Raw genomic sequence first — 27,479 nt, 5'->3', positions numbered from 1 at the left:
GGTACTTTAAGTATATATTCTCTACTGTTTTAAAACAGATCCGTTTTTTTGGGGTATCATTTTGCCCGTATGGGGGTTAAAAAAATATTTCATTCTCCCTATAGTAGCGTGCATTTTGGTTCATCCAGGCACTTGTCTTCTGGTAGAGGTATTCCCTCTCCCTCCTCCCTCTTGCCAACCATGAGGGAATTTAGCTGCTTCAGTTGCGATTTCTAGTCCATTTTTTATTCAATTTAGGCAGCTGTCCATTTTAAGACTGTACTGAATATGAAGAATTTTTTCCTCTGGATTAATGACATACTCTTAATTTGAATAATATGTATGAGAAATATAAACATCCTGTTTCAGATGTTCCAGGGATCCTGCTAAATAGCACGATTATATTTTTCTTAGAGAGAGCTTTCCTGTACTTACTACCAATAGTGTTCCCCCCTACCCCCCACGAGAAAATATCATGCCCATGTCCTATATACACTCTGCTCCCGCATCTTCTGCCTATCTTATAACAGCATTAATAACCTTGCCACAGATCAGTTCCTGGGGATTAGCAGTCATTTGTAGGTTAATGGCCTGAAGCCATACTCCAGGCTGTCAGCCCCTCCAAGTTGCTCATTAATCCATAGGTACATACTCTGCTGCAGTTAGAATTCCTCACGTGTCTTCAGCATGTCCTACTATCCAGATTCTATTTCATGTCATTGTAGCTTTAGACAGATTCTCTGGGGTCATCGTGATCTTTACCCCATGTTTCTCTTGGCAAGATCCACAGGTAGGGAATTTACATGTGCATTCCCAGTTTATATTGTATTCATTTTTCCAGGAGATTTTCAGTGCAACCCTATGATTAAATGACTTAATTAAATGACTTAAACTGGGGATGCGGTATTAGTGTTCAGCAAGCCATACATAGCCCACCAGCCCCCAGGGGCTCAATAAACCTGCTTTTGCAATAATATGTGGCTGGTGGGCTATGCTTGGCTTGGTGGATCATAAGTCCTGCTGTACAGCCTTGCTTGAAATGCACAACCCCCTTATTTGGAAGTAAGCCAATATAGGATTCCAGTACTCATTCTCCATCATTGTGTTATAGAACAAGATGTTTCTAATTCTAGTTATCGCTGATGTGTTGCTGTAAGCAGAAATCTGGATATACTCTAATGCATGCTATAGATTTTCAAAGAATCACTTGGCTTACATATGTATTTTTTTTTCATGGTCCAGTCTTTAAAAGTTGTATCTGTTGAATAAACGATCACATGGCTTCTGTGTTTATGAGCTAGACTAGGGCAAGATACTGGGAGACGTGTGATTTTTTTTAAGTAATTAATACATGAAACAGAAGGAGGTGCTATTTGTATTTGTGCTCTCCCTTTCTAAGCTGGCAACAAATCTCTGGAGGCCAAGCTGGCCAGGAAGAGGCTTGGCAGGGGCCAGGAGAAACCAGAGGTAGCAGTGGCTTCAGAGAAGCAGGCAAGGAGACCAGGCAACCTGGCAGTGATTGGGGGGCAGGGGCAGAATCAGGCCCAGGCCAGGTGCAGGCAAGGGGGAGGGGGAAAGGGAGGGAGAACACTCTAACTAATAAATAAGGGAAAACAGAACCCAGCTTCCTTCTTTTTATCCCCACTCTTTGTGGGCAGCATACCAGGAAGGGGTGTATCCAAGGGGTTATGCAAAAGAAAACTTTCAGACTAAGCCAAGGAGAAAGGAAGGACTGTGCACACAGTGCAGGGCAGGAAAAGGTCAGTCCTAGGAAAGAAAAGGAACCAGGAGCTGGAACCCCCTTCTCTTCCCATTTCGATGCCTTGGTGGAACCTGTTCAACCCCAGCCAGGATGGCAGAGGGTGGTTGGACCAGCTAAGGCTATAAGGAGTCCCACAACATGAACAGTTGGACTGGCCAAGGGCATTACAAGCCCCACAGTATAAATAAGGTTATTTGCGTAACTCCTAGTCACTGTGAGTTGGATTCTGCCACGTGATAGTGGAAAGGAAATTTCACCTAATGCAGCTCCATTTGAGCAAAACATTGTGCAAGGCCTTCTGTGAGATCATAGAAACATAGAGCTGGAAGGAACCTTGAGGGTCACCTAGTCCAGTGGTCCCCAACTTTCTGAGGTTGGGGACCGGCAGTATATCAGGGCGTGGCCCGCGGCCTGCGCGGGCCATGCCCACGCATCGGGCCGCGCCCACGCATCGGGCCGCGCCCACGCATCGGGCCGCGCCCACGCATCGGGCCGCACCCGCGGGCCGCGCCTGCACATCGGGCCGCACCCACGGGCCGCACCCGCGCATCGGGCCGCGCCCGGCCCTGATTCCCTCTCCCCGCCCTCCCGCAGTAAGAAGCTTCCCGGGCCGCAAGCTTGCAGCCTGGGAAGTTTTTTACTGCAGGGGGGGGGCGGGGAGAGGGAGCCACGGCCCGGCGCCATGGCCTTCACGGCCTGGCACCGGGCCGCGGCCCGCAGGTTGGGGACCACTGACCTAGTCAACACTCTGCACTATGCAGGAAATTCACAGCTACCTCCCCCACCTCAGTACTCCCTTAGGAAGGCAGAAAACCTCCAGGATCCATGGATCACTGGCCTGTAAGAAGATTCCTTCCCAACCCAAAGAGGCAATTAGCATTACACTGGGCATGTAAGAAAGGGCCACTAGAGATGAGCACTGGCTCATCTCTTTGCGCCTCCCTCTCATCATCTGCCTAAATTCAGAGAATTTGCATTGCTGTCAGAATGCCATCTAGCCTCTGCTTAAAATCCTCCCAAGAAAGAGAGCCCGGGCCAAGGGGTAGCACCAAAGGGTAGCACACAAGTCTCCCACCACCAGAAGGATGCCATCATCAATGGTCTCAAAAGTGACCAAGATCCACAAAAGAATTAACAGGGTTACACTCCCCTTGTCACCCTCCCATTGCCCATCTCCTGGCACATGTCCTCTACCAGAATGACAAAGGACATTTTAGTCTCATAATCAGTTCTCAAATTTGTATGTTCTTCATATTCAAATACAGACCAATACAAGAGAAGGCATTTCCAATGTTGTACTTATCTTTTGCCAAGATTGGTGTGGTAGCTCATGGGCACACAAAGCAGCACACATTTCATCTGCTGCTTATGCAAATATTTTTGTAGTGTTACTTACCCATTAGTGTGTACTTTATTTTAAGAATTTACTGTTAAATAGCACCCATGACAGGAATATAGATATTAGCTTTTAATGGTATGACTTATAAATGAGTAGCCTGCAAACTGCCGTTGTAGATGAAAATCCGAATAATCAGGATGTATCCAAGGGAACCAATTTAAGCCTACAGATGTTTTTAGGAAGAATGGTCAATGTTTGGTTAAAATAGTAAATCTTCTTGTTTGAGAGACCCTAATTAGATATACTGTTGCTTAGAGTTGGTCCCAGTTATAATTTTCCCCATGAAACATACATACAGGCTTTTCCTGATCTAAAAGCTTTATTAATTGTTGGCCCACTGTGCATTTAGATCTCCAGAAATATCAAATGGCAAAGGCTTAAAGGAATAATTAAATTTGAAACAAATTAATAATTTCATGTATTGTGTTGCCTGCCTCCATATATTTCCAGGCCTTTATTGGTCTCAGAGTTGCTAGTACCCTGATGGGGGGGAATAGCATCCCCAGCTTCCATTTCTTGCCACCACACAGAGCAGCAGAAGAGGAAAAATTAAAATAGCCATTGTGATGTCACTTCCAGGGGTAACCAAAAGTGACACCACACCTGTCTTGGGCTCACTGGAAACTCTATGGTAAAGCCAGGTTTTTGTAGAAGCAACTTTAGTCCTCTATAGAACTTCATGGTTTGACCATAGTGTTTGTGGTGATTACATGGAGGAGTAGCATGGAGGAGCAGGAAGAGCTCCTCCCCTGCCTGGATGGGGTGCAGCTTATGGCTGTGCCTGTGTTAAGGAATTTGGGGGTGATCTTCGATGCCTCCTTGTCTCTGGGGGCTCAGGTCACAAAAGTAGCCCAAGTGGCGTTTTTCCATCTGCACCAGAGGCTAAGTTACTACCTGTCCTTAGACCACCTGGCCATGGTGATCCATGTAACAGTCACTTCCAGATTAGACTTCTGTAACTCACTGTACACTAGCCGTCCCTTGTCTCTGACCCAGAAATTGCAGCTAGTGCAAAATGCAGCTGCTAGGGTCCTCATGAGGTAATCTTGGAGGTCCCTTGTCCAGCCTATGCTGAGGCAGCTGCATTGGTTGCCAGTTGGCTTCCAGATCAGGTTCATGGTTTTGGTTCTTACCTTTAAGGCCATCCATGGCCTGGGTCCCACCAATATGAGGAACCACTTGTCTCTGTATGCCCCTCTCAGGGCTCTCAGCTCTCTGAGTAGGAATCTGCTGGTGTTCCCAGCCCATGGGAGGTGTGCCTGGCCTTGACCAGGGCCAGGGCCTTCTCAGTCCTGACCCCAACCTGGTGGAATGAGCACCCAGAAGAGCTAAGGGCCCTGATGAAATGTTCAATATTCCATAGGGCCTGTAAAACAGAGCTCTTCCACCAGGAATTTGGTTGAGGCTGGGCCAGGAAGAGTGACTCCCTCCTAGCATGGGCCTAGGGAAATCTGCTGGGCCAGATACTCTCTGAAGCTGCCTCCTGGAGGGCTAATGACTGTTGCATGTAGGGGTTGGGGCAGTGGGAATAGAGTGGATATCTTGGAGATAGTGATTTTGCCACCATCTGAGTTTTGGTCTTTGTTGTGGGTAATATTTTTAAGTAAGTTTTTTTTAAATGATATGTAAAGCGCCATGAGCTGGCTGGGCCCAAGAGTGGTGGTTAACAAATACAATTATAAATAAATGAATGAATGAATGAATGAATGAATGAATGAATGAATGAATGAATGAATGAATTAATGAATTAATGAATTAATGAATCAATGAATCAATGAATCAATGAATAAATAAATGGATGGATGGTGTCTCTTTCAGGATATTCCTAAATGTGTTGTCCGTTGCCTTCTCTCACTGGTTGCCAGGCTGGGCTTTGGGTCTCGTAGATTATTCTGGTGATAGAAAGGGACATAAGAGGAAGAACACATGAGAATTACTATAACTCTCTGCTATTAGGACAATATTTCTCCATCCCCTGACTGCCTCTCTGGAGATTCTTAGTAAATGGAAAAGGGAAAAGAGTGTTATGAAAACCATCCCAGAAACCTCCTTGAAAGACTACTTCATAGTAATGGAGAATTAAGTTGCCCTTGTATCACAAATAATTTTCTCTCTTGCTGTTATGAGACCACTAAAATATCTTTACTGATGAATGTGCTTTCACGCATTTCAATAAAATGTGACTTTCTTACACTCTTGCTTGTGCCATTTCATCCCATTAAAAACAAAACAGAAATGCAGCTTTGGAATTCTAATTTCTTCTAATTGCCCTTTCAGTCTGGTGCAAATGGCAAAGTTGAGGTAGAACCCCCTTAATGTTCATTTTATTTGCATCAGTCATTAACAAGATTCAATAAGGCACATACAAGAGAACATATTAAAAATATGTATAAATTTAAATGTAACCTTTCAGGATGCTTAAATGAGACAATAATGTCATTGTAAATTATCATTTTAAAGCCAGACTACATAGATACAAGTTAAATTGTGGGAGAGGTAACAATTAGATTAGAAGGAGATCTTGCCTGTAAGTGCCCAGGAAGAGAGGATATTTTAAACATAAATGTTTTGGAGGTGGAAGAACATGAGAAGTGGATTGTTGTTAAGGGGAACAGAATATAAGCTTTCTCTGGTCCAAGTTCATATGTGGAATCAAATCTCAGTAGGGAAGGTTCAGTGCATTAGTGAGGAGGAAGTATTTATTATTGTTGTTGTTGTTATTGTTGTTATTATTATTATTATTTATATCCTGCCTCCCCCCAAAGGCTTGAGTAGTCTTCATATGTTTAGACTTCAGTATTGCTTACCTGCCATTTCAATGATATTATGTATTTCATGTGGGGGGTTTATTGTTATGTAATCCACCACGAGATGGCTCTGCAGACAGCGGCAAGTAATAAATCTAATGATGATGATGATGATGATGATGTATAATTTGTGCATATTTGGCTTGCATTGCTACTTTTGAATTGCTCCAGTGATAAGCATGAGCCATGTAGGGGTACGCTCAATCCACGTGTCTATCTGAAACGAATGTAATCCTTGCTCACATCAGGCTCCCTTAATGAAAGCAAGAAATTGGAACTAAGAAATCCCCAGTGTGGATCTGCTTACTAGAAGTTTACCAAGCATGACCAACTCATTTTTTCTGTGAGCTTATGTTAAAGAAGAAATATGAGGTTTTATCTTTTCCCAAAATATAAAATGAAAATATGGTGGCATGATAAGGCTTTAATAGCACTATTATTCTTCCACCTTCCTAATCTGTAGCCGTTAAAAGCCATAGTTTTGCAACCCTGACATTCTGTCATGTACATCTAAGAAGTAAATGCGCTCTCAGACTGCTTGGGGACGAGAGGAAGCTGTCAGTTTAACCACTGTTGATTCTAATGAATGTAATGACCTGGCAGAGATTCCACAAGAGTACTTGCAAATGACTAAATATTGCCATTCCAATACTGGGATATTGAACTACTATAGACTGGTTGTGCTTTTAACAGTCGACAATATTTCTCCCCTGACAATTGTGACAAAATTACTAGTTGGAGTCAGTTTTCAGGGGCACAAACAATAAAAATATCTTAGTGCGGATGTGACTTTAAAAAAAAATCAAATATGTTTCCAGAAGTATCATAAACTTTTGGCTAAGCTTCTTTTTTAAAAAACTTGAACAGCACAGATGGATTAAGAATGAAAATACATAGACTCAAGCCATAGGCAGACATTAAGAACTGCAGAATCATCACTGTTACCTTTACCTCCAATATCTGCACATTCAGCCAAAGGTGAGGGCATGGGAGGAGGGGATGGCAGGTACATTCTTAGTCCCCTGTACTCACATGTAATGGGCAACATTTTAAACATCTGCATCGGGCTCACATTCTTTGATATTCATGCTCTGTTAGTAACATTTGTATAAGAACCTTATTTTCCATGCATGTCAACTGTATTGTGAATATTATTTGGGCTATTGTTTATTTTCACTGTTGACAAGGACATCAGTTAAACTCCTTTTTTCTCATTATTCAGAAATTGAAGCGAAGGAAGTGTGTGACTGGTTGCGCGCTGCTGGATTTCCACAGTATGCACAACTCTATGAAGGTATGTCAATGGGGGAATGCAAAATCCCACTGAGATATAATGGATTGTCCCAGTACTAGTGTTTCGGGGGAGACAACATGTTCACCTCATCACTGAACTAGGGTGGTTCACATCTTCTAAAATATTAAAAACATGCATTGAGGGATTGAGGGGAACGGTCTCAAAAGTGACATTCAATTCTGCTGCAATTGTGTGAAGGAGAGAGGAAATAGACTTGTGTTATTCCTGGTAAATTCATTTAGCACATGCTATGGACCTCACACTTCCAGGGCACTCTGTGGTGCCTTCCCTCCCCCCCCCCCCAATAGATCAGGGCCATAGCCTCTCTCCTCCCCCCTTTTCCCCCTTTAAGGACACTCAAAGTGACACCTCTTTCACTGTGGGCGGTCCTTTTGCCCCAGTCTGTCTGCTTCCACTGCAATTGTACTCTGCTAGGGCACCACAAATCCTTAAACTGGCTCTGGTGCTACAGGCCCCACAAACCCTTAAATCACTCTTGGTTATTCCTCACTAGTAATGTGATGGGTTTGTGTCTGTGACACTTGCGCAATCATATTCCAAATCATATATAGTTAGAACACTTTCCAGAGTGCCCAGTGATGCAGTTCACAGCAGAAATGGGATGGGATCTGGATTTCTCCAGTGACAATATACAGAGATTTGAATGAAAGAAAAACGGTAATTCCCTCAGTGGGCAAATCACCTTTAGGAAGGAGGTCTGGATCCTCAACAAATCAATCACGATGGTGCAGGAATAGTGTAAGAAAGCTACTGTTTAGAAGAATCTTTTAGGTCATGTGATTTATTTATTTACTATTTATTTACTGTGATTTATTTATTTATTTATTTTCCCCTTTCTCACTGAGACTCCAAGTAGATTACATAGTGCAAGTTGGTACAATCAATACAATAGGACTCCTAATAAGCAAAGTACTAGGAATCAGAGTGCAGAAGTCTGAATAAACATATTTTATTAGACACGATACAGAGTGCAGATAGAAATGCATAAAAATTGCATGGCATCAGTAGAAAATGCAGGAACAACAGGGTCATATGAGCAGTAAACAGATAACAGCCTGTATGCCTTGGTATCAGAGGGAAGATGTCATGGTACAGATCTCAGATGCTAAACAGGATCAGCCCTAATTAGTACTTGGATGGAAGACCTCCAAGAAAAACTGCAGAAGAGGGCAATCACAAACCACCTCTGCTTCTCACTTGCCTTGAAAACACCAAGTTTGGGCTGCAATTGAATAGCACTTTACACACAGATACGATGATGTAGTCCACAGTGCCTTTCCCTTTTTTGTTGTCGTATAGCCCTATTACATTTATAGAAACGTCCTCTTGAACAGTGATCCCCAACCTTTATTAGGCTGGGGACCGGCAGGGCATTGGGCCGCGCCCGCAGGGACCGCGCGGGCCACGCCCACGAGCCGCGCCCGGCCGCGCCCGCGGGCCGCACCCGCGAATCGGGCCGCGCCCGGCCACGCCCGCGGGCCGCACCCGCGGATCGGGCCGTGCCCGCGAGCCGCGCCCGCGGGCCGCACCCGCGGATCGGGCCGTGCCCGCGAGCCGCGCCCGGCCGCGCCCGCGGGCCGCACCCATGGATCGGGCCGCACCCGCGGGCCGCGCGGGCGCGGCCCGGCCCTGATTCCCTCTCCCCGCAGTAAGAAGCTTCCCGGGCCGCAAGCTTGCGGCCTGGGAAGTTTTTTACTGCGGGGGGGCAGGGAGAGGGAGCCGCGGCCCGGTGCCATGGCCTTTGCGGCCCGCCGCCGGGCCGCGGCCCGCAGGTTGGGGACCACTGCTCTTGAATAACTCCAGGGCCATAGAAGATCCTGCACAGATGAGTGAATCTGTCATGTTGGAATACAGGAGGATACTTCAGGGAGAAGGACTGGTTTGCATTTATAGACTTTAGAAATAGCAGAATGATAATGTGTGAAAACTGAGTTGATGTAGGTAAAAAAGATACTTCGAAAACTTTTGGCAGAACTCCATTCTACACACACGTGCCTTATGTTAAATACAACAATAGCACTGGAAAGGGTGTCATGGAAACAAGCAGGGAATGAATCCCCATGTTGCCTACAAAGAAAAAAAACAGGCTGACATTTTTTCCGTGCTGAAAAGAATTATTTCAAGATTCTTTCAAGGCTGATAAAGGAACCATCTGATGCCTTGTAGTATTCAGAATCTGACATGCTATCAGTTTGGTTGACAGATCTTCCATTTACCTTTGATATAGAAAAGAAAATAACATCAGGAATCATATTGTGGTGGAAGTATGTGTTGTACTCTACATTTTGGAAGCCACATAAATGCACTCTAGTATCAGCTCTTTTTTCTCTTGCAGATTCCCAGTTTCCTATTGACATTGCAGCTGTAAAGAAAGACCACGATTTTCTTGACAAGGATCTTGTAGAACCCCTTTATAGGTAAAGTGGATTCTTAAAAAGTACTGTTTATAATTTCTAACACACTGCAATATTTCGTTGATGATGGATGTTCAGTCACCCTTACAGCAGTCACGTAAAGTGGATAGCAAGGCAAGGGACAAAATAGGTGTTCAAAAGAGACCTATTCTGCGCACAATAGATAATGTACTTTCAATGCACTTTAGAAGTAGATTTTCCTGTTCTGAGCAGGAATATCCAGCTGCCAAAGCACATTGAAAGTGCATTATCCAATGTGTGCAGAATGGGCCCTAGTTCCAGAAACCTGGCTACCCACTGAATCAATACCTGGCATAACGGGGGGGGGGGGGAATCTGAAGTGGAGGAGCAGTGGGCATGAATAAGTGCTTAACTTTTTCCCTCAATATGTTTTACTTGTTACCCATGTTTTGCCTGGCGAGGGTTCCTGATGTATCTTTGGCCCGCTGCATGGGGGATCAGGGGAGGGGGAACCAGAGGGCAAGGATTAAGGCCTCCCTACTATTTGAGAGCCAGCGTCCTGTAGTGGTTAAAGAGCAGCAGCCTCTAATCTGGAGAACTAAGCTTGATTCTCCACTCCTCCACATGCAGCCAGCTAGTCACAGTTCTCTCAGAGCAGTTCTCTTAGAGCTCTCTCTACCCCACCTGCTTCACAGGGTGTTGTCGGAAGAGGAAGGAAAGAATTGTTTTGAAGCTGCTTTGGGACTCCTTCAGGTAGTGTAAAGAAGAGTATAAAACACAGTTCTTTTTCTTCACCTCCTCCTCTGAAGACCATACATTTTAGCTATTCAATAGAAACTTCTACTGGTCCACAGTTCAGCAGCTAGGGAGGAGTTGGTTACAGATCCTGAAAGCTCTGCATACCCAGCTGTTTCCAAGCACGACTCAGAGTTCTGATTCTACCCTTTAAGACATTAAACAGTTTGGGGGCCAGAGTTCTAGGGCAGTGGTCCCCAACCCCTGGTCCGGGGACCGGTCCCAGTCCGTAGATCAGTCAGAGGTAAGGCAAGTAGTGGCCAGAGACAGAGCATTTGCAGCGGTGGCACATTGCCTTTGGAATGTTCCCTCCTTGAGGGTCGCCCGGTGCCCACTTTTAGTTGTTGGGCCAAAACACATCTATTTACCAGGCTTTTAATTAACACTTTTATCTTCTCAGGGTTTTTTTCCCCTCAATAGTCATCTTCTTTATCGATAGTTTTTATGCTGCTTATGTTCAGTAGCTTATATTATCCTAATGGCTTGCTTTTTATGTACTGTAGTTTTTCATTATGATTCCCTGTTCCCCCACCCCAGACTCTTGCCAATTGCCCAGAATTGGCTAGTAACCCTAGAAGTATGTGGTGCTGATTCAGTATCCCTTTTCTTATGGGGTTTTTAAGATGATTTCTAAGTCCTTCAGGACAGACCTAAAAGAAATAAATCCTCCTGTGATACATTAGCGCTGGGGAACTTCTGCATGGCTCATTGTAGGTTCAAAAGGAATCTGAGCATACAGTAGAGCTCTCAGACAACTGTTTCACTTCACATGAAAAATTCACTGTGTGCTCAAAGTTACCATCTGGCCTAAATCCTGCAGGACTGTGTGAATCGGTTCCATCAGGGATTTATTTTGTAAATTAAACTGTTACGGGAGCCAGTGGACCATGAGGCCTTGCTAGAAACTATAGGGTTTGGGAGATAAGGAATAATTTACAGTTGTAGAGCTACCCAAATGCAGAAGTCCTCCTGTACTGCTGCCATACCCCTACACTTGCTGCCTCTGACCCCAGTATGCCCTTGGCTGGATTCCTTTGCAGCTGCTCAAAAACAGCTGCAGACTGGGCACAAGGAGGTGGGATTTTGAGCCATATTAAGGTGTCACAGATAACACAGAAACAGGGCCAAAGGCCCACCCAGAAGGCAGCTCAATTTAGGAGCTTTTGCTCAGCACTGTTATTTACCTATAACATGTCATGTAGTGTTAGAGAGAAACAAAATATTCTAAAGGCCTTGCTCTTAAACCTGGTTTGCCCTCCACAGGGGTTTGTTCCATAGACAATTTTCTGGATCTCTGGACCATAACAGGTTTCCAATTAAAACAAAACAAAAGGGTTCAAAGACTGCAAGAATGTATGAATGGGTACACACATGCATACATTGTGACTTTTATTGGGGAAAGTACATACAGATAACAATCTCCTATTTGGGCTACATTTTGCACAGTTGCTTGTTTTGTCCAATACATGAACGATAATGCTTGCATCTGTTTTGTCCTTGGAAGAGTGATTCCTGTGTACAACATATAACACATAAAGCAGTCCTTATAAACATTAATCAAAATGTCACTGCTTATTGTTTCCAGTCTTGGAATTATTATTACCGAAGTTCTGACTCTCGTTCCAATGACAGATGTAAGCAGATGGAGGGCTCTGGCTTCTGCCATTGGCACATCATGAGGTAGTGAGAAATCCAGGCAGAATGTATTTAATTGGAGACTCTGGAGACAGTTGAGCTCATAAAAATGATCATTAATCCTCTCACTTCATTGGCACAATATGTTTCAAAATATTGGAAGGGCCACAGAAAATGTCATCATCTTTCTTGCTTAAAATGCATATGGCTAAATCAGCAAGCTAGGTCTTCAACATTGGCCATTTTGAAAGGTAATCTTGGAACATGAGGAAGGGGTTACCTTGTAATGTAGACAGGAAACGACTCTAACTTCAGCAGTGCATTATCTTGACAATATCTTATGTGATATTCACTGGTACAGTCTGTCAATAAAAGAGTATTTTGATCCAGTGCTTCAGATCAATATACATATATATTCCTACAACAGCAAATAGTTCTTCCATTTGGGCATCACAGTACTGAGGCTGAAGACAGAGTGGGAGACTTCTTTGTTTATGGGCATATACAATTATCCCAATATCACCTTCGATAAGTAGGTATTTGTAAAGTTTCAAAAACTCTGCTAACCCTATTTGACCATTAATGATTAGGGAAGAAAAGATACACATGGACACCAAATATTTCTCTTATTTGACTTGCAGCGTTACTAAAACTATCAATTAGCCGACTTTTGTTTAGAGGTACAGTTGAAATTGCTTGTGTTATGGGTAATTAGATATTTAGATATTTATTTAATGATGGAAGCAGGTATAATTCTACAAGATTTCTACAAGTGTTGTTGTTCATACCTGTTGCATATTTTATTTACATGCTCTTATAAAGTACTCAGATTCAAAAACAGAGAAACTAGAATCTGCATCTGAAATCTAGTCCCTCTCCCATTTCTGATTTGGGCAATGGTTATCAGCCTTTCAAAAGACCAACAAAAATGCTGAATCAGTTTATTGCACAGGAATGAATATTCTACCAGTTGACCTTTAAATGAGAATATATGAAATTCCATTCATATGATCAAAAGAAGGAACAATGTCTGAGATTGTACACTGCCAAATGAGCTGATTAACAAGATGCTGATCTATGGATCTTGTGTTGCTTTTTAGACGATTGAATACATTGAACAAATGCGCCTCAATGAAACTCGATGTGAATTTCCAAAGGAAAAAGGCAAGTATATTTGAATTCAGAAGTGTTTGTCCTTTGTATAGATAACATTAAGATCTCCAGAAATCTGACATAGACTTGATCTTGCTTCTAACTACAAGTAGTTTGATACCAGATATCAAAAGGAGAAAAAAAAAGATAGCAGCTAGCCGTTAATTGACTGAACTGCCAAAGTTAAACTTCTTGGAGTATACAACAGATATTGTACGTATAACTTAATAGCATGGTGGTCGGTTAAAGTCTGTGAAATGACCCAAAGGTTGACCAGCAATGTTACAATTACTATCACAGTGTGTCTGAAGTCCTTCTACCCACTCCTACCTGCCTCTTATGAACATCACCTAGGCAACAATTTCAAGACTCCAACACAGCAGCAAAGAGTATATGATGAGTGGAAAATTCCTAGCAAAATTTGTCAAAATATACAAGGCGATCCATGTAGCCTCATGTCCAATGACATGGGATCCAGGACATGATCTCTTGCCAAATAACAAGTAAATAACCTTTATCCCATTTTGCATTGAATGACTTTAAGAAATCTTCCCATGTTGACAGCTGCCTTGTGTAACACAGGCATTATGTAAGTCTTAAGGGGTTTCAGCAAGGAATGCAGAAAATGTTGTTTGATATGGAGAATTTTGAAACAGAGTGAGCCAACATTCTGTTTACAAGACTTTCCAGTCCCATGGACACTTTCTAATCAGTAATATGTAGTGCAAATAATTGCCTTAAGTCATATGGTATATTATGACACTCTTTCTCTTCGAATGCTTATCTAATTTTTTTCAGTGGTTTCAGAAATCCATTGGAAGGTCAAGGCTGCCATCCTAAGTATACTCAGGATGAAGATAGACAAAATATCTTTGTAAAACAAGGTCTCACAGTACATTCCCAGTGCTACGTTATTCACGATTTAACTCTCATATGAGCCTACTAGTAAATCACACACCAGTTCATGGTCATCATTCATGAGCCATCCACCTCCTTGCTTGCCAACAACTACCCCTATCCCTCCCTATACTTCTTCAGCAAGGGAAAATCAGGAAAAGCCCCTATAGCAGGATGCACAAAACAGGAAAAGGACCCTGCTGTATAAAACCAGTAGTCTATCAAGTCCAGCATCCCGTGTCACATAGTGGCCAACTAGTTCCTCTGGGGGTCCAACAGGATACAAAGGGTATAGAAGCTGAGCCCTTCCCCTCAAGTTGCCTTCTGGCACTGGGATTCAGAACTTGACTACCGTTGAATGTGAAGATTCCCCTCAAACACTCTGGCTAGTAGACACTGATAGACCTGCATGAATCTGTGGCCATCACTACATCCTCTCGCAGCAACTTCCACATTATAATCACTCTCTGTATAAAGCAATATTTCCTTTTGTCCATCCTGAAAATACTGCCCATCAGTAAGTTTCTGACGCTTCATTTTCAAGCACTCAAGTGTGACCTATTTTGTTAGCATTTTCCCAACTGGAGTCATAGCTGGAATAAGCAGTCATGTAAAAGTAAGATGAATGGGCGTCAAGCATTCCCTTGGCGTTAAGTCAGAAAGCTCCCCCGTCCGTTTGAAAGAGGAGAATCGATATTGATGTCATCAACTGTTTTTAATATTTAACTCTTACGTTATTGTTTTACCAACTATTGTAAACCACTCCAAGATGGCTGGGCTGATAGGGCGGGTTATAAATTTAACAAATAAATAAAGCAAGGTGCAGATCTCTCATACACGAGCCTGACCAGTTATAAGGGGTACACCCCCCACACATACACACAATGACTTAAAAATACATTGTAATGCTTCTTCCTGTGCTGTCATCACACTTGCCAACTAGTACATCCCACTGAACCTGATAGGGCTTACTTCTGCATAAACATGCCTCATCTTACTCCTATTCCTTTGTTTCAAATGTGGGATAGTAGTCTCTATGTCTCTGTTGCTCTATAAAGTACCAAGCACACTAATGGTACTACAGGTTGATCTACATATTGCCCTGACCTGGATAGCCCAGGGAAACCTGATCCCATCAGATCTTGGAAGCTAAGGATTTGTATGGAGTTCCTCCAAGGAATACTAGGGGTCCTGATGCAGAGGCAGGCAATGGCAAACCACCTCCAAACATCCCTTGCCTGTGTGGCCAGACATTCCTCTCCTGGCTACACTACACACGCCATACTATAAATATAAAATATCTCTGTGTTTATTTACTTCATGTATTCCCTGCCTTTCTCCCCACTGGGGATCCAAAGCAGCTTACATCATTCTCCTCCATGGTAGCCTCACAACAACCCTGTGAGATAGGTTAGGCTGAGTGTGTGTGATTGGCCCAAGGTTACCCAGCAAGCCCCCATGGCAGAGTGGGGATTGGAACCCAGGTCTCCCAGATCCTGGCTCAACACCCAAGCTGCCAAACCTCAGTGGGTATAGTTTTATGAATGTAGTGGCTATTAACACCCAGTTTGGGATTAGTCATCTGTGTGATCCCAGTAATCAGGGGCGATCTTGCTCGGTGCTTGGGCAGCTCTGTGGTGACACCATTTAGGGAAAATGAAATTAGTTGAATGTGAGATTCAACTAATAGTAAGCAAATAGTGAACATTTTGTCAGCAGTGTTTGTAATTTGTCTAGAAAACTTTTCCATTGGTTTAAATAGATCTGCGTGGTTCAGTCATTTCCTCTAATATGGCTGAATGCCTTTTAAGAAAGCTGCAAAACGCAACCACCTGCAAACAAAACAAAACACGGATTCCTGTATACTCAGGATCTTTCCGTGTGTATGGAAATCTATTGCTAGTAAATAAATAAGGAAGAATTTATCACCACCACTTGATGAGGACTGAGCAAGTTTACTGCTCTGGCAGCTGAGAGTCAGTTAAAGCAGCAGTCCCCAACCTTTTATCACCGTGGACCGGTCAGTGCTTGACAATTTTACTGAGGCCCGGGGGAGATAGTCTTTTGCCGAGAGATGTTGCCGCTGCCGCCTAAGCCCCTGCTCCGCTTGTTTTCCTGCTGGCACCCCTGACTTCCCGCCGCCCACTGGGGGGAGCTGCCAGCAGCAGCTGCGCAGTGCCACACCGAGGGGGAGCCCCAGCCATGGCAGCTGCCAGAGAGCACCAAAGGTGAGCTGGCAGCAGAGTGGCAGGGCAGCCCCCGAGGTAGCAGCCGGGGAGGAGGACGAGGAGAAGCCATGGCCCAGTACCGACTGATCCATGGACCGGGACCGGACCCTGGACCGGGGGTTGGGGACCACTGAGTTAAAGGGAGTGGGAACGATGCTGGAAGTTGGCCTGCTCAAGCCCCTAACAATGTACAAATTCTGGAGAGAGACATTTGGGTCAGGAGAAATTCCCGTTTCATTTATCCCCATGGTTGTTTCTGGATCCCAGCTTTACTTCTCTATTCCTCTAAATGCATACTTATGCAGATAATGGCTTGGACCTTAAGAACTGCAAATGGAATAATACCTGATGAAAACAGCTTCCCTACCTCTCCCTACAGCCTTCTCTGCCCCTTGGAATTGTACTCCTGTGGTCAGTGGACTCACAGAAATGGAATTGGGGGCAAAGTGGGCTGGTAGCGGTGCCTTCCCCTCCCAACGGAAATGCCACCCCATCAGCAGAACTGCTGTTATTAAGCGCTTGATTAGCATGATAAAATCAATCTTCTCAGATTTATAATGTGCTCAAAAATGAAGGGCCAAGGAGATTTACAGAAATGTTTGTAGGTTATGCAAGGTATTTCAGGAAAGGTTTGTGAGTATTTTGTGGCCTAAAAGCCATGAGGACCATGAGGACCACCTCAGTCAGTGCAGGGGGAACAATGTGCAGATCCATATACTATTTGGTGCTTCTTACTGGATGCACAATTTAATGCTACAGTCACTGGGAAGAGGCTGTCATTTGGGTGCGGTTTTGAAAGTCAACTGCAGATGAAAAAGGGTGGTGGACAGATGGCTACCAGTTCTTGGAAAGCTAGCAGTCTCGTTTCCATTGTAGAATTGGCAAGTGCTTCCTCACACAATAGCTCTTGCTTCTTTTAACAACTCTTCTTGTCATTTATGAGGCCTGGATCTCCAAGCCAAACAAACATTGCTTAGTTAGAAAACTTGGCATAATTGCATTCCACGTGTTCTCAGTTCTTCAGAAAAAGAAACAGGCCAGTTAGCTGCCAGATCTGCTTATTCTTGGCATTTTTGAGGAAAAAACTGTGATGCATGCTGGGGGGAGAAAATAGGCCACAGAGGAAATTCAAAAGCCAGATTCACATGTACTTCCATAGGCAAGCCTATCATGCAACTGCAACAGAAAAGTATCTTTGCAAATTTAAGTTCCATTAGATTGTGAAAGGGGGAAATGGTAGGTTATTTAGGTAAACACAAAGCTGCTGTTGGAAAAACTGCCTTCTGCAGCTGTGGGGGGTGAGTTTAAAAAAAATGTTGTACCATCCATTAAAATAAAACTACAGAGATTGTTTTTGTTGGCATCGATAAGAAACTATGTTTTCAAGTTGACTTCTATTTTTAAAGAAAGCTAAGTATAGAATTTCTTCAGCAAACACAAACTTCAATTCTGATTAAACTGAGCCCTCAGGGAGGGCGGTATATAAATAAATAAATAAATAAAAATAAATAAATAAATAAATCATAGAATCATAGAATCATAGAATCATAGAGTTGGAAGGGGCCATACAGGCCATCTAGTCCAACCCCCTGCTCAACGCAGGATTAGCCCTAAGCATCCAAGAAAAGTGTGTATCCAACCTTTGCTTGAAGCAAATATGGAAGCCGAGTGAGGGGAGGAAAGACTGAACTACCAAACTACTGTTTATTGAGGTTTTCAGACGATGGATGTAAGAGAGCACTGCACAACTCAAATCACTCTGAAGGCACCATTGCAGGGGTGATTGGACTCACTACTCTCTCCCAATTTCAGGTGGTTCTTCTGTTGCAGAAATAATGGGAGTGAAACTACCTCTTCTGGGCCCCAGATTCAAGCTACAGAGGCGATCCTTCAGCCATAGACAGTGTGTTACACAAACCCTCTTAAAATGGTTTTAATTCTAGGGACCAAGACATGCTCTTGCTGTTCTTCTGGATGCCTTCAGTTGCAGATAGCCAGGCTTCTTCCTTCATTGTCGGCACTCAGTTCCCAGGAACTAATCCACATAGTAGCATTTCAGTGACGCAGCATTAATGTGTCATTCCTCACCCCATATGGTTCTGGGTTATCCCCCGGCTTCCAGGAGTTCTCTCGAGTTTTCACCTTGCATTTTTCCAGTGTCATTTTGGGGTTTTTTAACTGGTTCTTTCAGGGCCACTTTTTTGCCAATCTTTTTCTCGCAATCAAATATGAGTCAAGTATCTTTGCATATTTGGGGGGGGGGTGGGCTTTTGTATGTTTCTCTCACTTTCCTCCTGACTGGGGCATGACCGTGGGACAGTCTTGCCCTCTGCTATATTTCCTCAGCCTCATGTCAGCAAATTTCCAATTATGAATTTGGAGGGGGAAAAAACACGCGCCTGATGGAGATATATCATTCTGTCGCCATAAGAGGGCACAGGAGCAACCATTGTTCTTCCCATGTGCTTGCATCAATTGGTACCTTGTAGCGACAATCAAGAATTGTTACTACAACATGGTGGGCCATTCTCCAGTGTGAAAAAAATTATTGTCTCTGCTGTGTAGTTAGAGAACAAGATCAAACAGATCATTACTCTTCCCAGTAATTAGTGTCAATTTTTTGGCAGTCTTCGCTGCTGAAAGGGACAATTGATTGCTCATAGAAACTGGCTTCTGCTCTTTATTGTTAGATACGATTTATAAAAGAGAGACGGATTGCATTGCCAGCAAACGTGGGAAATGTAGAATTATTTTTAATTCTTCTATCAGAATAACAAGTTATCAATCAAAGATATAAAAGCCTCCGGAGCATCTATGTCTTCCTGAAGCCTTTTGAAAAAATATTCTTATAATCATCCCCTCAGCATCCACAAATACTACTTTACTGGAACTTTGCAGTAAGCCTTCATAAAGTGCCAATTGTCTGTGATTCTTGTGTGCGTGTGCTCAGCATGATGTGTCTTGAACTGACACATCCGGGAAATAATCAACTTCTCCCTGTCAACGGGAGAATTCCCAGAAAGATTAAAAGAGGCAGTGGTGCACCCATTGCTGAAAAAACCATCTCTGGACCCGGAGGAACCTGACAACTATGCCTCGTCTCGCACTTAGCGTTTCTGGGGAAGTTGGTTGAAAGGGCTGCTGCGGACCAAATATCAGAATTCCTGGAGGAAACTTTAGCCATTACAGTCGGGTTTCTGGCCTGGTGATGGGATAGAGACAACGCTAGTCACTCTGATGGGTGATCTCCACCGCCAGCTGGACCGAGGCGGGTCAGCGCTGCTTGTACCATTAGATCTGTCAGCAGTGTTTGACACAGTCAGTTGTGAACTCTTATCTCACCACTTCTCCAATGTCGGGATATGGGGAGCAGCCCTCAAATGGCTGGTCTTCTTTCTTCAGGGTTGCGAACAAAGGGTAGCAATAGGAGACAAAATATCTAGCTGTCATCAGCTCACATGTGTAGTCACATCGGGAGCAGTCTTCTTTCCTATCTTAATTAACTAACACCTTCATGCACCCTCTTGCTCAGCTGGTTTGGGCTAGGTTGCCACCAATATGCAGATGACACCCATCTCTTCCTCCTGATGGACGACCGCCCTGATTCTCCTCCAGAATCCTTAGCCAGATACCTGGAAGTGGTGACAAGGTGGCTTAGACAGAATCATCTGAAGCGCAGCCCTTCAAAGATGGAGGCCATGTGGCTGGGTAGGAAGGGACCAAGCGAGGAAGCACATCTACCCAACCTGAACGGAGTGTGGCTGTCGGTAGTTCACTCTGCCAGATACTTGGGTATGATTCTTGATGCTTCCTCTCCATGGAGGCACAGGCCATGAGAGTAATTTTGGGTCCATAGTTATGTTACTATCACTAGATTTCTATGTATATTCATGATGTTTTATGTAAACCGCCCTGAGCCTTATGGGAGGGCAGTATAGAAATTCAATAAAGAAATAAAAATGTGTCATTTGGCTCCATGGCTGGCCAGCTAATTGCTACCAATAGAGTAATATTAGTTTCATTTTTTAAAATGTATTTGGTAAACATCTGTGAGATTGTTTGCTTGTGAAACTCTTAATCGAGAGAGTTCATTCTGGATGGATCTTTTGAATGAGCTAATGTTGAAGGATATTGATTTGCTATGAATCAGCTATATTTATTCACACAGTTCAGACGCTGTACTAGAATTTTGAAAAGTGTAGAAAATAATGTTATCAATTATGCTATGAAAACAAACATTATCAATTAGCCCATAACATTTTTATCACATTGCCATTTTTAATGCTGAGAAGGGGATGCCTCATCTTTCCCTTGTGTGTTATTCTTCAGGGTGAAGATTCTGATGAAGAAGATCTTTGTGCTATCAGTAACAAATGGACTTTCCAGAGGACAAGCCGACGATGGTCTCGGGTAGATGACATTGACAGCTTAATTCATCAGTCAGACAAACATGGGTCCCCAGGGGACATTAAACTTAAAATCACAACTAGCAGTGAAAGTGTGCTAACTGACCTGAGTGAGCCTGAGATCTCTTCTCTTCACAGTGAAAGTAGCGGGGGGAGTGACCACAGGAGTCAGTCCGGAATCAGCAGCCTTCTCAGGGAGACTTTTGACTGTTCAGGACAATACTGCGTAGAAAACACCATTGCCCATGACTCTACTTCAGTAAGTGGTATTCCCCTGCAGCCTCCAGAAGATTTTGTTAACCTTGGGAATGAGAGACCAACAAGGACCAGAGCCAAAACCTTTCTAAAGCGCATGGAGACACTAAAAACCAAAGGTACACATGGAAAATTGAAAGTGTCAGGAAGGACTAGTGGTTTAGTAATAAGCCGACCTGTTCTTCAGCATGAACCGAAAATCCTGAAGGATATGCAATGCATGCAGATAGTGAATGGAGACCTCCAAGGTGTGACAGCACTAGAGATGGTCAAGCATAGTATTGCCTTCTCCCCCAAGTCCAGTTGTGAGAGTAGCCAGTCAGAGATCAGCAGCAGTGGAAGAAGCACTCCTTGTTTGAAGGAACACAGATACCATGAAGCAAATAAACGAGGTGGCATGTATCTGGAGGACCTGGATGTTCTTTCAGGAACAGTGTTCAGGCAAGTGGTAGACCAAAACCATAAACATGAATTTCATTCACAAGAAAACCTAGTTGTTCATATTCCCAAAGACCACAAACCTGGAACATTTCCTAAGGCACTTTCCATTGAAAGCCTCTCTCCAACAGACAATAGCAACAGTGTGAACTGGAGGACCGGGAGCATTTCATTAAACAAGCAGAAATGTTCAGCACCTAAAGAGGCCAGTCCTCTTGCTTCCTGTCCCAAAGAGAGCCGGGTTAGTATTTATGACAATGTTCCAGGTTCTCATTTGTATGCCAGTACTGGAGATCTTCTGGACTTGGAGAGAGAGAACCTTTTCCCACATCTGGATGATATTTTACAGCATGTCAATGGACTTCAGGAATCTGTGGATGACTGGTCAAAAAATATATTGCCGGAGCTGAAAAACAGTGATTTATCAGTTAGTGAGCATGGGACCTTACCATTCCAATCATCTAAGATTGCATTAGACTTTGAGCAGAACTCTGTATCTGATGGCCGGACAACACCTAGTGATGGGGACAGAGATGGAACCTCTCTTAATGAATCGGAAGCTGCAGGTGTCAGGGATAGAAGAGACTCTGGTGTTGGAGCATCTCTCACCAGGCCAAACAGGTCTGTAATATCGCTGTTTTTATTTAATATGGACATACTAAGTTTCAAAGCAGGTTTTACCAAAAATATTAAATTTATACAATTGCCATACCTGCTGTTCAGTGGAAAGGAGATTGTTAGTTGTTCTTATAGACTTGAATCATGTGATTCATCAAAACCATAGGTATTGATTGTAATTCTTAAGAGTATTTATCACAGTGTCCATGACTATTTATAATAAATTTACAGGACTAAAAATATTGATCATGGTTCCATGGGCAGTTTCTGCAAGGGAATTGTGAAGCCTAGAATGAACAGGACAAATGGTAAGGCAGGTGGGTAAGAGAAAAGGCGGGAAATAGAACCAAGCTGGTTTACCTGATAACGTTTTGGAAGTAGAAGGTGCAGGACATATGGTGAGTTCATGAAATCATGTCCTAAAGTGAGAAAACAGCTGCCCTTGTATGACATTATCTACAGGCTAGGTTTCTACCCAAAGCCAAGAGAAAAATGCCAGTGCACACCACACAATATGGACACTTCCACTAATCTAAAGGTTCTTATTCCCACAAAAGTTACTGCTGTACACATATGGCATACATTTTGATGATTTACAGTCACTTTTAGGCTGCATCTACATTTAAACTGGTTTTTGAGTTGATTCGGTGCTGTAGTTTCTACCAGTTATCCTGAAAATTCTAGTTTTTCAAGGATACCTGAAAATTCTCTGCTTCGTGATCTATAGCCTCAAACACAAAACTACACTGGCCATGATTCTGAGATGTGGAGCATTAACAGAGATTCAGACATGCTGTTAGTGAACTACACTGAATACTGCTTATATAACTTATGAGTGAATTGGCCACATGGAAAAACAACCCAGAGGCACTTCTGGCAAGCAGTTGCTTTGGGTACCTGCAGCTGAACTTGCAAGTTAATCACTATAAAGAGAGGAAACAGATGTCAGTATCTTTAAAAAAAATGGGCTGAATGGAAAGAGAAGAAGCAATTTAACCCTTTAACCTCTTCCCCCTTTGGGTTTGTTAATTGAATCTGGGCTTCCAGCCTTGTCAGTATTTTAAATAAAAATAGACTTTAAAAGGAGATGTCTTTGTCCTGTCCCCACCCCCCTTTTAAAACTGCTATTAACCACATTGCCTGGTTTCGGTTATGGAAACCAAGCTGCATTTGAGAGCTTAAATCCCCAGTTCTTTTCCCATGTGGCTCTCCATACACAATTTGCATTTTACACATGTAACATAAATCTTATAACGGCATTTTGTAGACACAAACTCCATCACCAGCTGCAAATAAATTGCTCAAATGTTCACCATGACATAGCTTTGAAAACAAGAGTCTTTCAGGAGAGTTAATTGTTGTTTTTTCGCTCACAAGTATTAACAAGATCCAAATTAATGCTTAATAATTAAACTAATAATTAATAATTAAATTTAAAAGATGGTTTGGACGTAAGATAATTTTAATTTGGGTAAGTCAAACTTTTTCAACCTCACATTTTTTCGCTTACATGTAAAAGAGGACTACCAAAATGGGCATCAGGGGTCACCGACCTTTCTGAACCTGCAAACAGTTTCAGAATTGTGACACAATATAGTGGATGCAGCAACAAAAATGACTCCCACAGGAGGCAGAGCCAGTCACAAAATGTCAGGGACTCAGACCATGCATAAATCTTCTACTAATGCACAACTCTCACTGTAGCACTTCAACATTTCAGGCACAAGCTGTGCTTACAGGATTCTGTTTTAAATAAGCATATTGTTTAAAAGTATTTTCTTGCAAACATACAGCTAATCCTCTGTAACACAGCAAAGATATTAGTGCTGTGGTGGCAACAGCCGCCAAGCCAACTTTTTAGAAATCTGCACAGCCACTCAGACCTCCAGTGGCCAATCAGAAGCTCTGATGGACAAAAGTCCCTCTTAGTTCCACCCATTTTCTAAAAACGCTTAGCAGCTGGTAGGAAAGTGTCAACAGGTGTCATGGCATCCACAAACACTATGTCGGGGACCCCTGGGTTACCTAGCTATTCTCATAGAATTTTCACCTCATGTACATAACATTCATAAGGTAATTTCTCCAAACTGGAAAACTAAGTAAAATGTCTATGAATGTAAACTGTGACCCCAGTGGCAGGGATAGGCATCGTGGGGGACCTGCCTTTATGGCACTAGAAGGGATTTTTGCCCAGGGGCCCAGAATCACTAAGTCCACCCCTAATTTTCAGTGCCACCCGGGAGTCATTGTTCACATAAGAATTTCACATTCACAAACAATTTCACATTCACAAACAATATAATTGGAACTGAGTCATTTTAATATATATATTGATAGATTAATATGATTATTGTTGTTATTAATTCAGTTTATATACCACCCTTTTAGCAAACTGGCTCAGGGCGCTGTCCAATTTTAAACAGCACAATAATACAAACTAAAATTAATATCATTTAAAAAACATTAAACCATTAATTAAAACCACACCTATAATCAGCAGCAGCATCAGTTATAGTGTTTCCAGCACAGTCCCTTTCCATGGGTTTAATTCCAGACTGAGATGCTGTGGGGGTGTTTTTGGTAAGGTGGGGGTCTGTTAGACTGTACAGATATGCGTCAACCAAAAGCTTGGCTGAAGAACTCCATCTTGTAGTCCCTGTAGAACTGTGCCAGCTGTGTCAAAGCCTGGATCTTCTCTAGGAGCTCATTCCACCAAGTAAGGGACCAGGACTGAAATTGTCCTGAGCCTGGTTGAGGCCAGGTGTATTTCCTTGGGGCCAGGGACTACCAACTGGTTGGTGTTTGCAGACTGGAGAGCTCTATGGGGGGTATAGGCAAAGAGATGGTCCCTCAGGTACACCGGACCCAGACTGTGCATGAGTTCTTGTTATTATATTATTTAAATGTTGACAACAGGGACTCTGGCTTTATACCACAGTGGCAGAAAATGCTATATGCTTGCAAGTGTAAAATGCATCAGGAATCATTCACCAAATATTGAGATGGTTTGCAGACTCTACCAGCTATCACACTGATTGCCATGATTGAGCTTACTATGCAGCTTTGTTTTATTTTTGTCTAAAGGCGATTACGTTGGCATAGTTTCCAGATTTCTCACCAGCTGAGCCATACCATAGGATCGCTGCAGATTAGCAATCAATCAGCTGCTCAGTTAAATCTACTGCAGAAATTCTCCTTGCTTCGTCTTACTGCCATCATGGAAAAATACTCCATGTCAAACAAGCATGGCTGGACATGGTGAGTACGGTACATGGTGCATGGGTGACACCAACAAATAACAACGTGTTACTTTTGCATTTTTACTAACATAGCATCTTCCAGCTCAAGAGCCCATGTGGGACTGCCAAAAATTATAATTCTAATTTTACAGTCAAAGGTAACTGAAGCATAGTGGTTACTTTTAAAGTCTCTATTCACAAAGCAAATTCAAGTGGGTAGTCATGTTGGTCTGAAGCAGCAGAACAAAGTTTTATTCAGGGTTTAAAATTTCATGTGCCCACACACACACGTATAAGCAGAGTGACATAATTCAGAAAAACTGATTCTGTGCAGTGCCAGGAGATTCCCTGGTCTCCAGTAGTAGTAAAAATCTGTACCAAAAAAGACATAAGAAATAAATGCAAGTATGATTTCAAGCCAACTTTCCTTTAATTTTTTACCATGATTCACTTTTTCAGCTAGTAAGAAATGGTTGGGACTAGCTCTTAATAATCTAGAAAATGCTCGTTTTGCTGTGTAAAAAGAAATAGCCATTTTGTTCAATGAACAGGAAGAGCGAGAGAAAAAGGAAACACTAAAAATAAGGGTAGGAGGGATAGTAGTGGCAGTGTTCATAGCACCAGAAGAGACTGTGCAGGTTCTAGCCTCTGGGACGAGTATATTCTTCTCTCCACACCAAACGAGGGTATGCTAGTGGACTGAGTGCTAAACTACACATGACCTTCTCTTTCTCCCATTTTCTCAGTGCCTGCAGCACACATGAAGGGGAAACCATTCGGATGTGGTGGGGGATAAGGGGAATTCACTGCAAGGTTCAAGGGGGTCACGGCTGTGAATATTCCTAATTCAATTGCAAACAAATGATGTGTATGAAGAGCATTTGTTGTGCATACTTTTCTAGTATACAATCAAGTAATGATCACCATGGACCAAAGCCTAGCAAATTTTTTAAAAGTCAAGAAATATGTGCCTTTGGATAGCAGACCTAGAACAGCGACCTGTTTAACAAGTTTATGTGGAGAGGAATGGGAAGGCGACTGTAAGCCGCTTGGAGCCTCCTTCGGGTAGGGAAAAGCGGCATATAAGAACCAACTCTTCTTCTTCTTCTTCTTCTTCTTCTTCTTCTTCTTCTTCTTCTTTATGATGGCAGCCACTTCATGTGTAGAACTGGTGCACTGATCACACATATAGGTCTTGTCAATGAATGTGGTCTGAGACACAGAGGAGACCTTTCTAAATAGTACGACTGTTCTCCTTCACATAAAAGTCGCAGCTGAATGTAGACATTCCCACTGGATGTGTATCTCTACCCTGCAAGCTGATAGCTCAGCTTTCGCTCCTTCGCAATTCCCTATCACTGCCATTACTTGAAACTGCCTTGGAAATCATCCTCCCCTCACCACACAGCTTGTCTAGGTCATTTAAAAATTTATTTGATTCATTTTCTGTGTTTACAGCCCACCATTCTTCCCAATGGGCTCCCAACGCAGCTTACATCATTCTCCTTGTCTCCATTTTATCCTAACAGTGACTGGCCCAAGGTCACCCAGTGAGTTTTCCATGGCAGTGTGGGGATTTGAACCTGGCTCTCCCACCTCCTAGCCTGAGATTCTCTAACCACAACACCACATCCCTATCTCATACAACCTACAGCTTGGTGTAGTGCTTAAGAGCAGCAGCCTCTCTGGAGAGCTGTGTTTGATTCCCCACTCCTCCACACTCAGCCAGCTGGGTGACCTTGGACTAGTCACAGTCCTGTTAAAGCTGTTCCCACAGAGCAGTTCTGTCAGAGCTTTATCAGTCCCACGTACCTCAAACAGTGTCCATGGTGGGGAGAGGAGGGGAAGGCATTTGTAAGCCTCTTTTGGGTAATGAAAAGCAGAGTATAAAAGCCAATACTTCTTTTTCTGCAGTCTCGTGTGCTTCAGTTCTGCATGGATCATACTTCTCACAATGGTGCTCCTTTCTTCCCCCACATTTATTTGCTCAAGAAATGAAACGGCTACATTCAAGAAAAAAACATAATCCATCCTCTGAGCTTCATCCTAAAATGAATTTGGCACAGAACATTTTCTTACTGTGATATTGTAAATGGACGGTGATGATAAATCATGCCATTTGAGATTGCAGACATAATGAGCCACGCCGAGGAAACTAACTCCATGTGCTTTCCAAGTT

General features: G+C 43.0%; 1 protein-coding gene across 5 annotated transcripts in view; it reads left to right on the top strand.

Annotated features, from left to right (window-relative positions):
- STARD13 (StAR related lipid transfer domain containing 13) overlaps window positions 1-27,479 on the top strand; it is a 147,789-nt gene that overhangs the window by 93,723 nt on the left and 26,587 nt on the right. For all 5 annotated transcript variants that reach the window (XM_077341844.1, XM_077341845.1, XM_077341847.1 and 2 more), the window contains exons 2-6: window positions 7,170-7,241; window positions 9,598-9,679; window positions 13,168-13,231; window positions 20,674-22,064; window positions 25,146-25,319. In XM_077341844.1, the coding sequence (XP_077197959.1) occupies window positions 7,170-7,241; window positions 9,598-9,679; window positions 13,168-13,231; window positions 20,674-22,064; window positions 25,146-25,319 (1,783 nt within the window). The remainder of the gene's footprint in view (window positions 1-7,169; window positions 7,242-9,597; window positions 9,680-13,167; window positions 13,232-20,673; window positions 22,065-25,145; window positions 25,320-27,479) is intronic.

This window comes from Paroedura picta, chromosome 6 (genome assembly GCF_049243985.1).
Source record: "Paroedura picta isolate Pp20150507F chromosome 6, Ppicta_v3.0, whole genome shotgun sequence".
In the NCBI taxonomy this organism is placed as follows: Eukaryota; Metazoa; Chordata; class Lepidosauria; order Squamata; family Gekkonidae; genus Paroedura; species Paroedura picta.
This window is presented reverse-complemented; position numbering and strand designations above follow the sequence as displayed.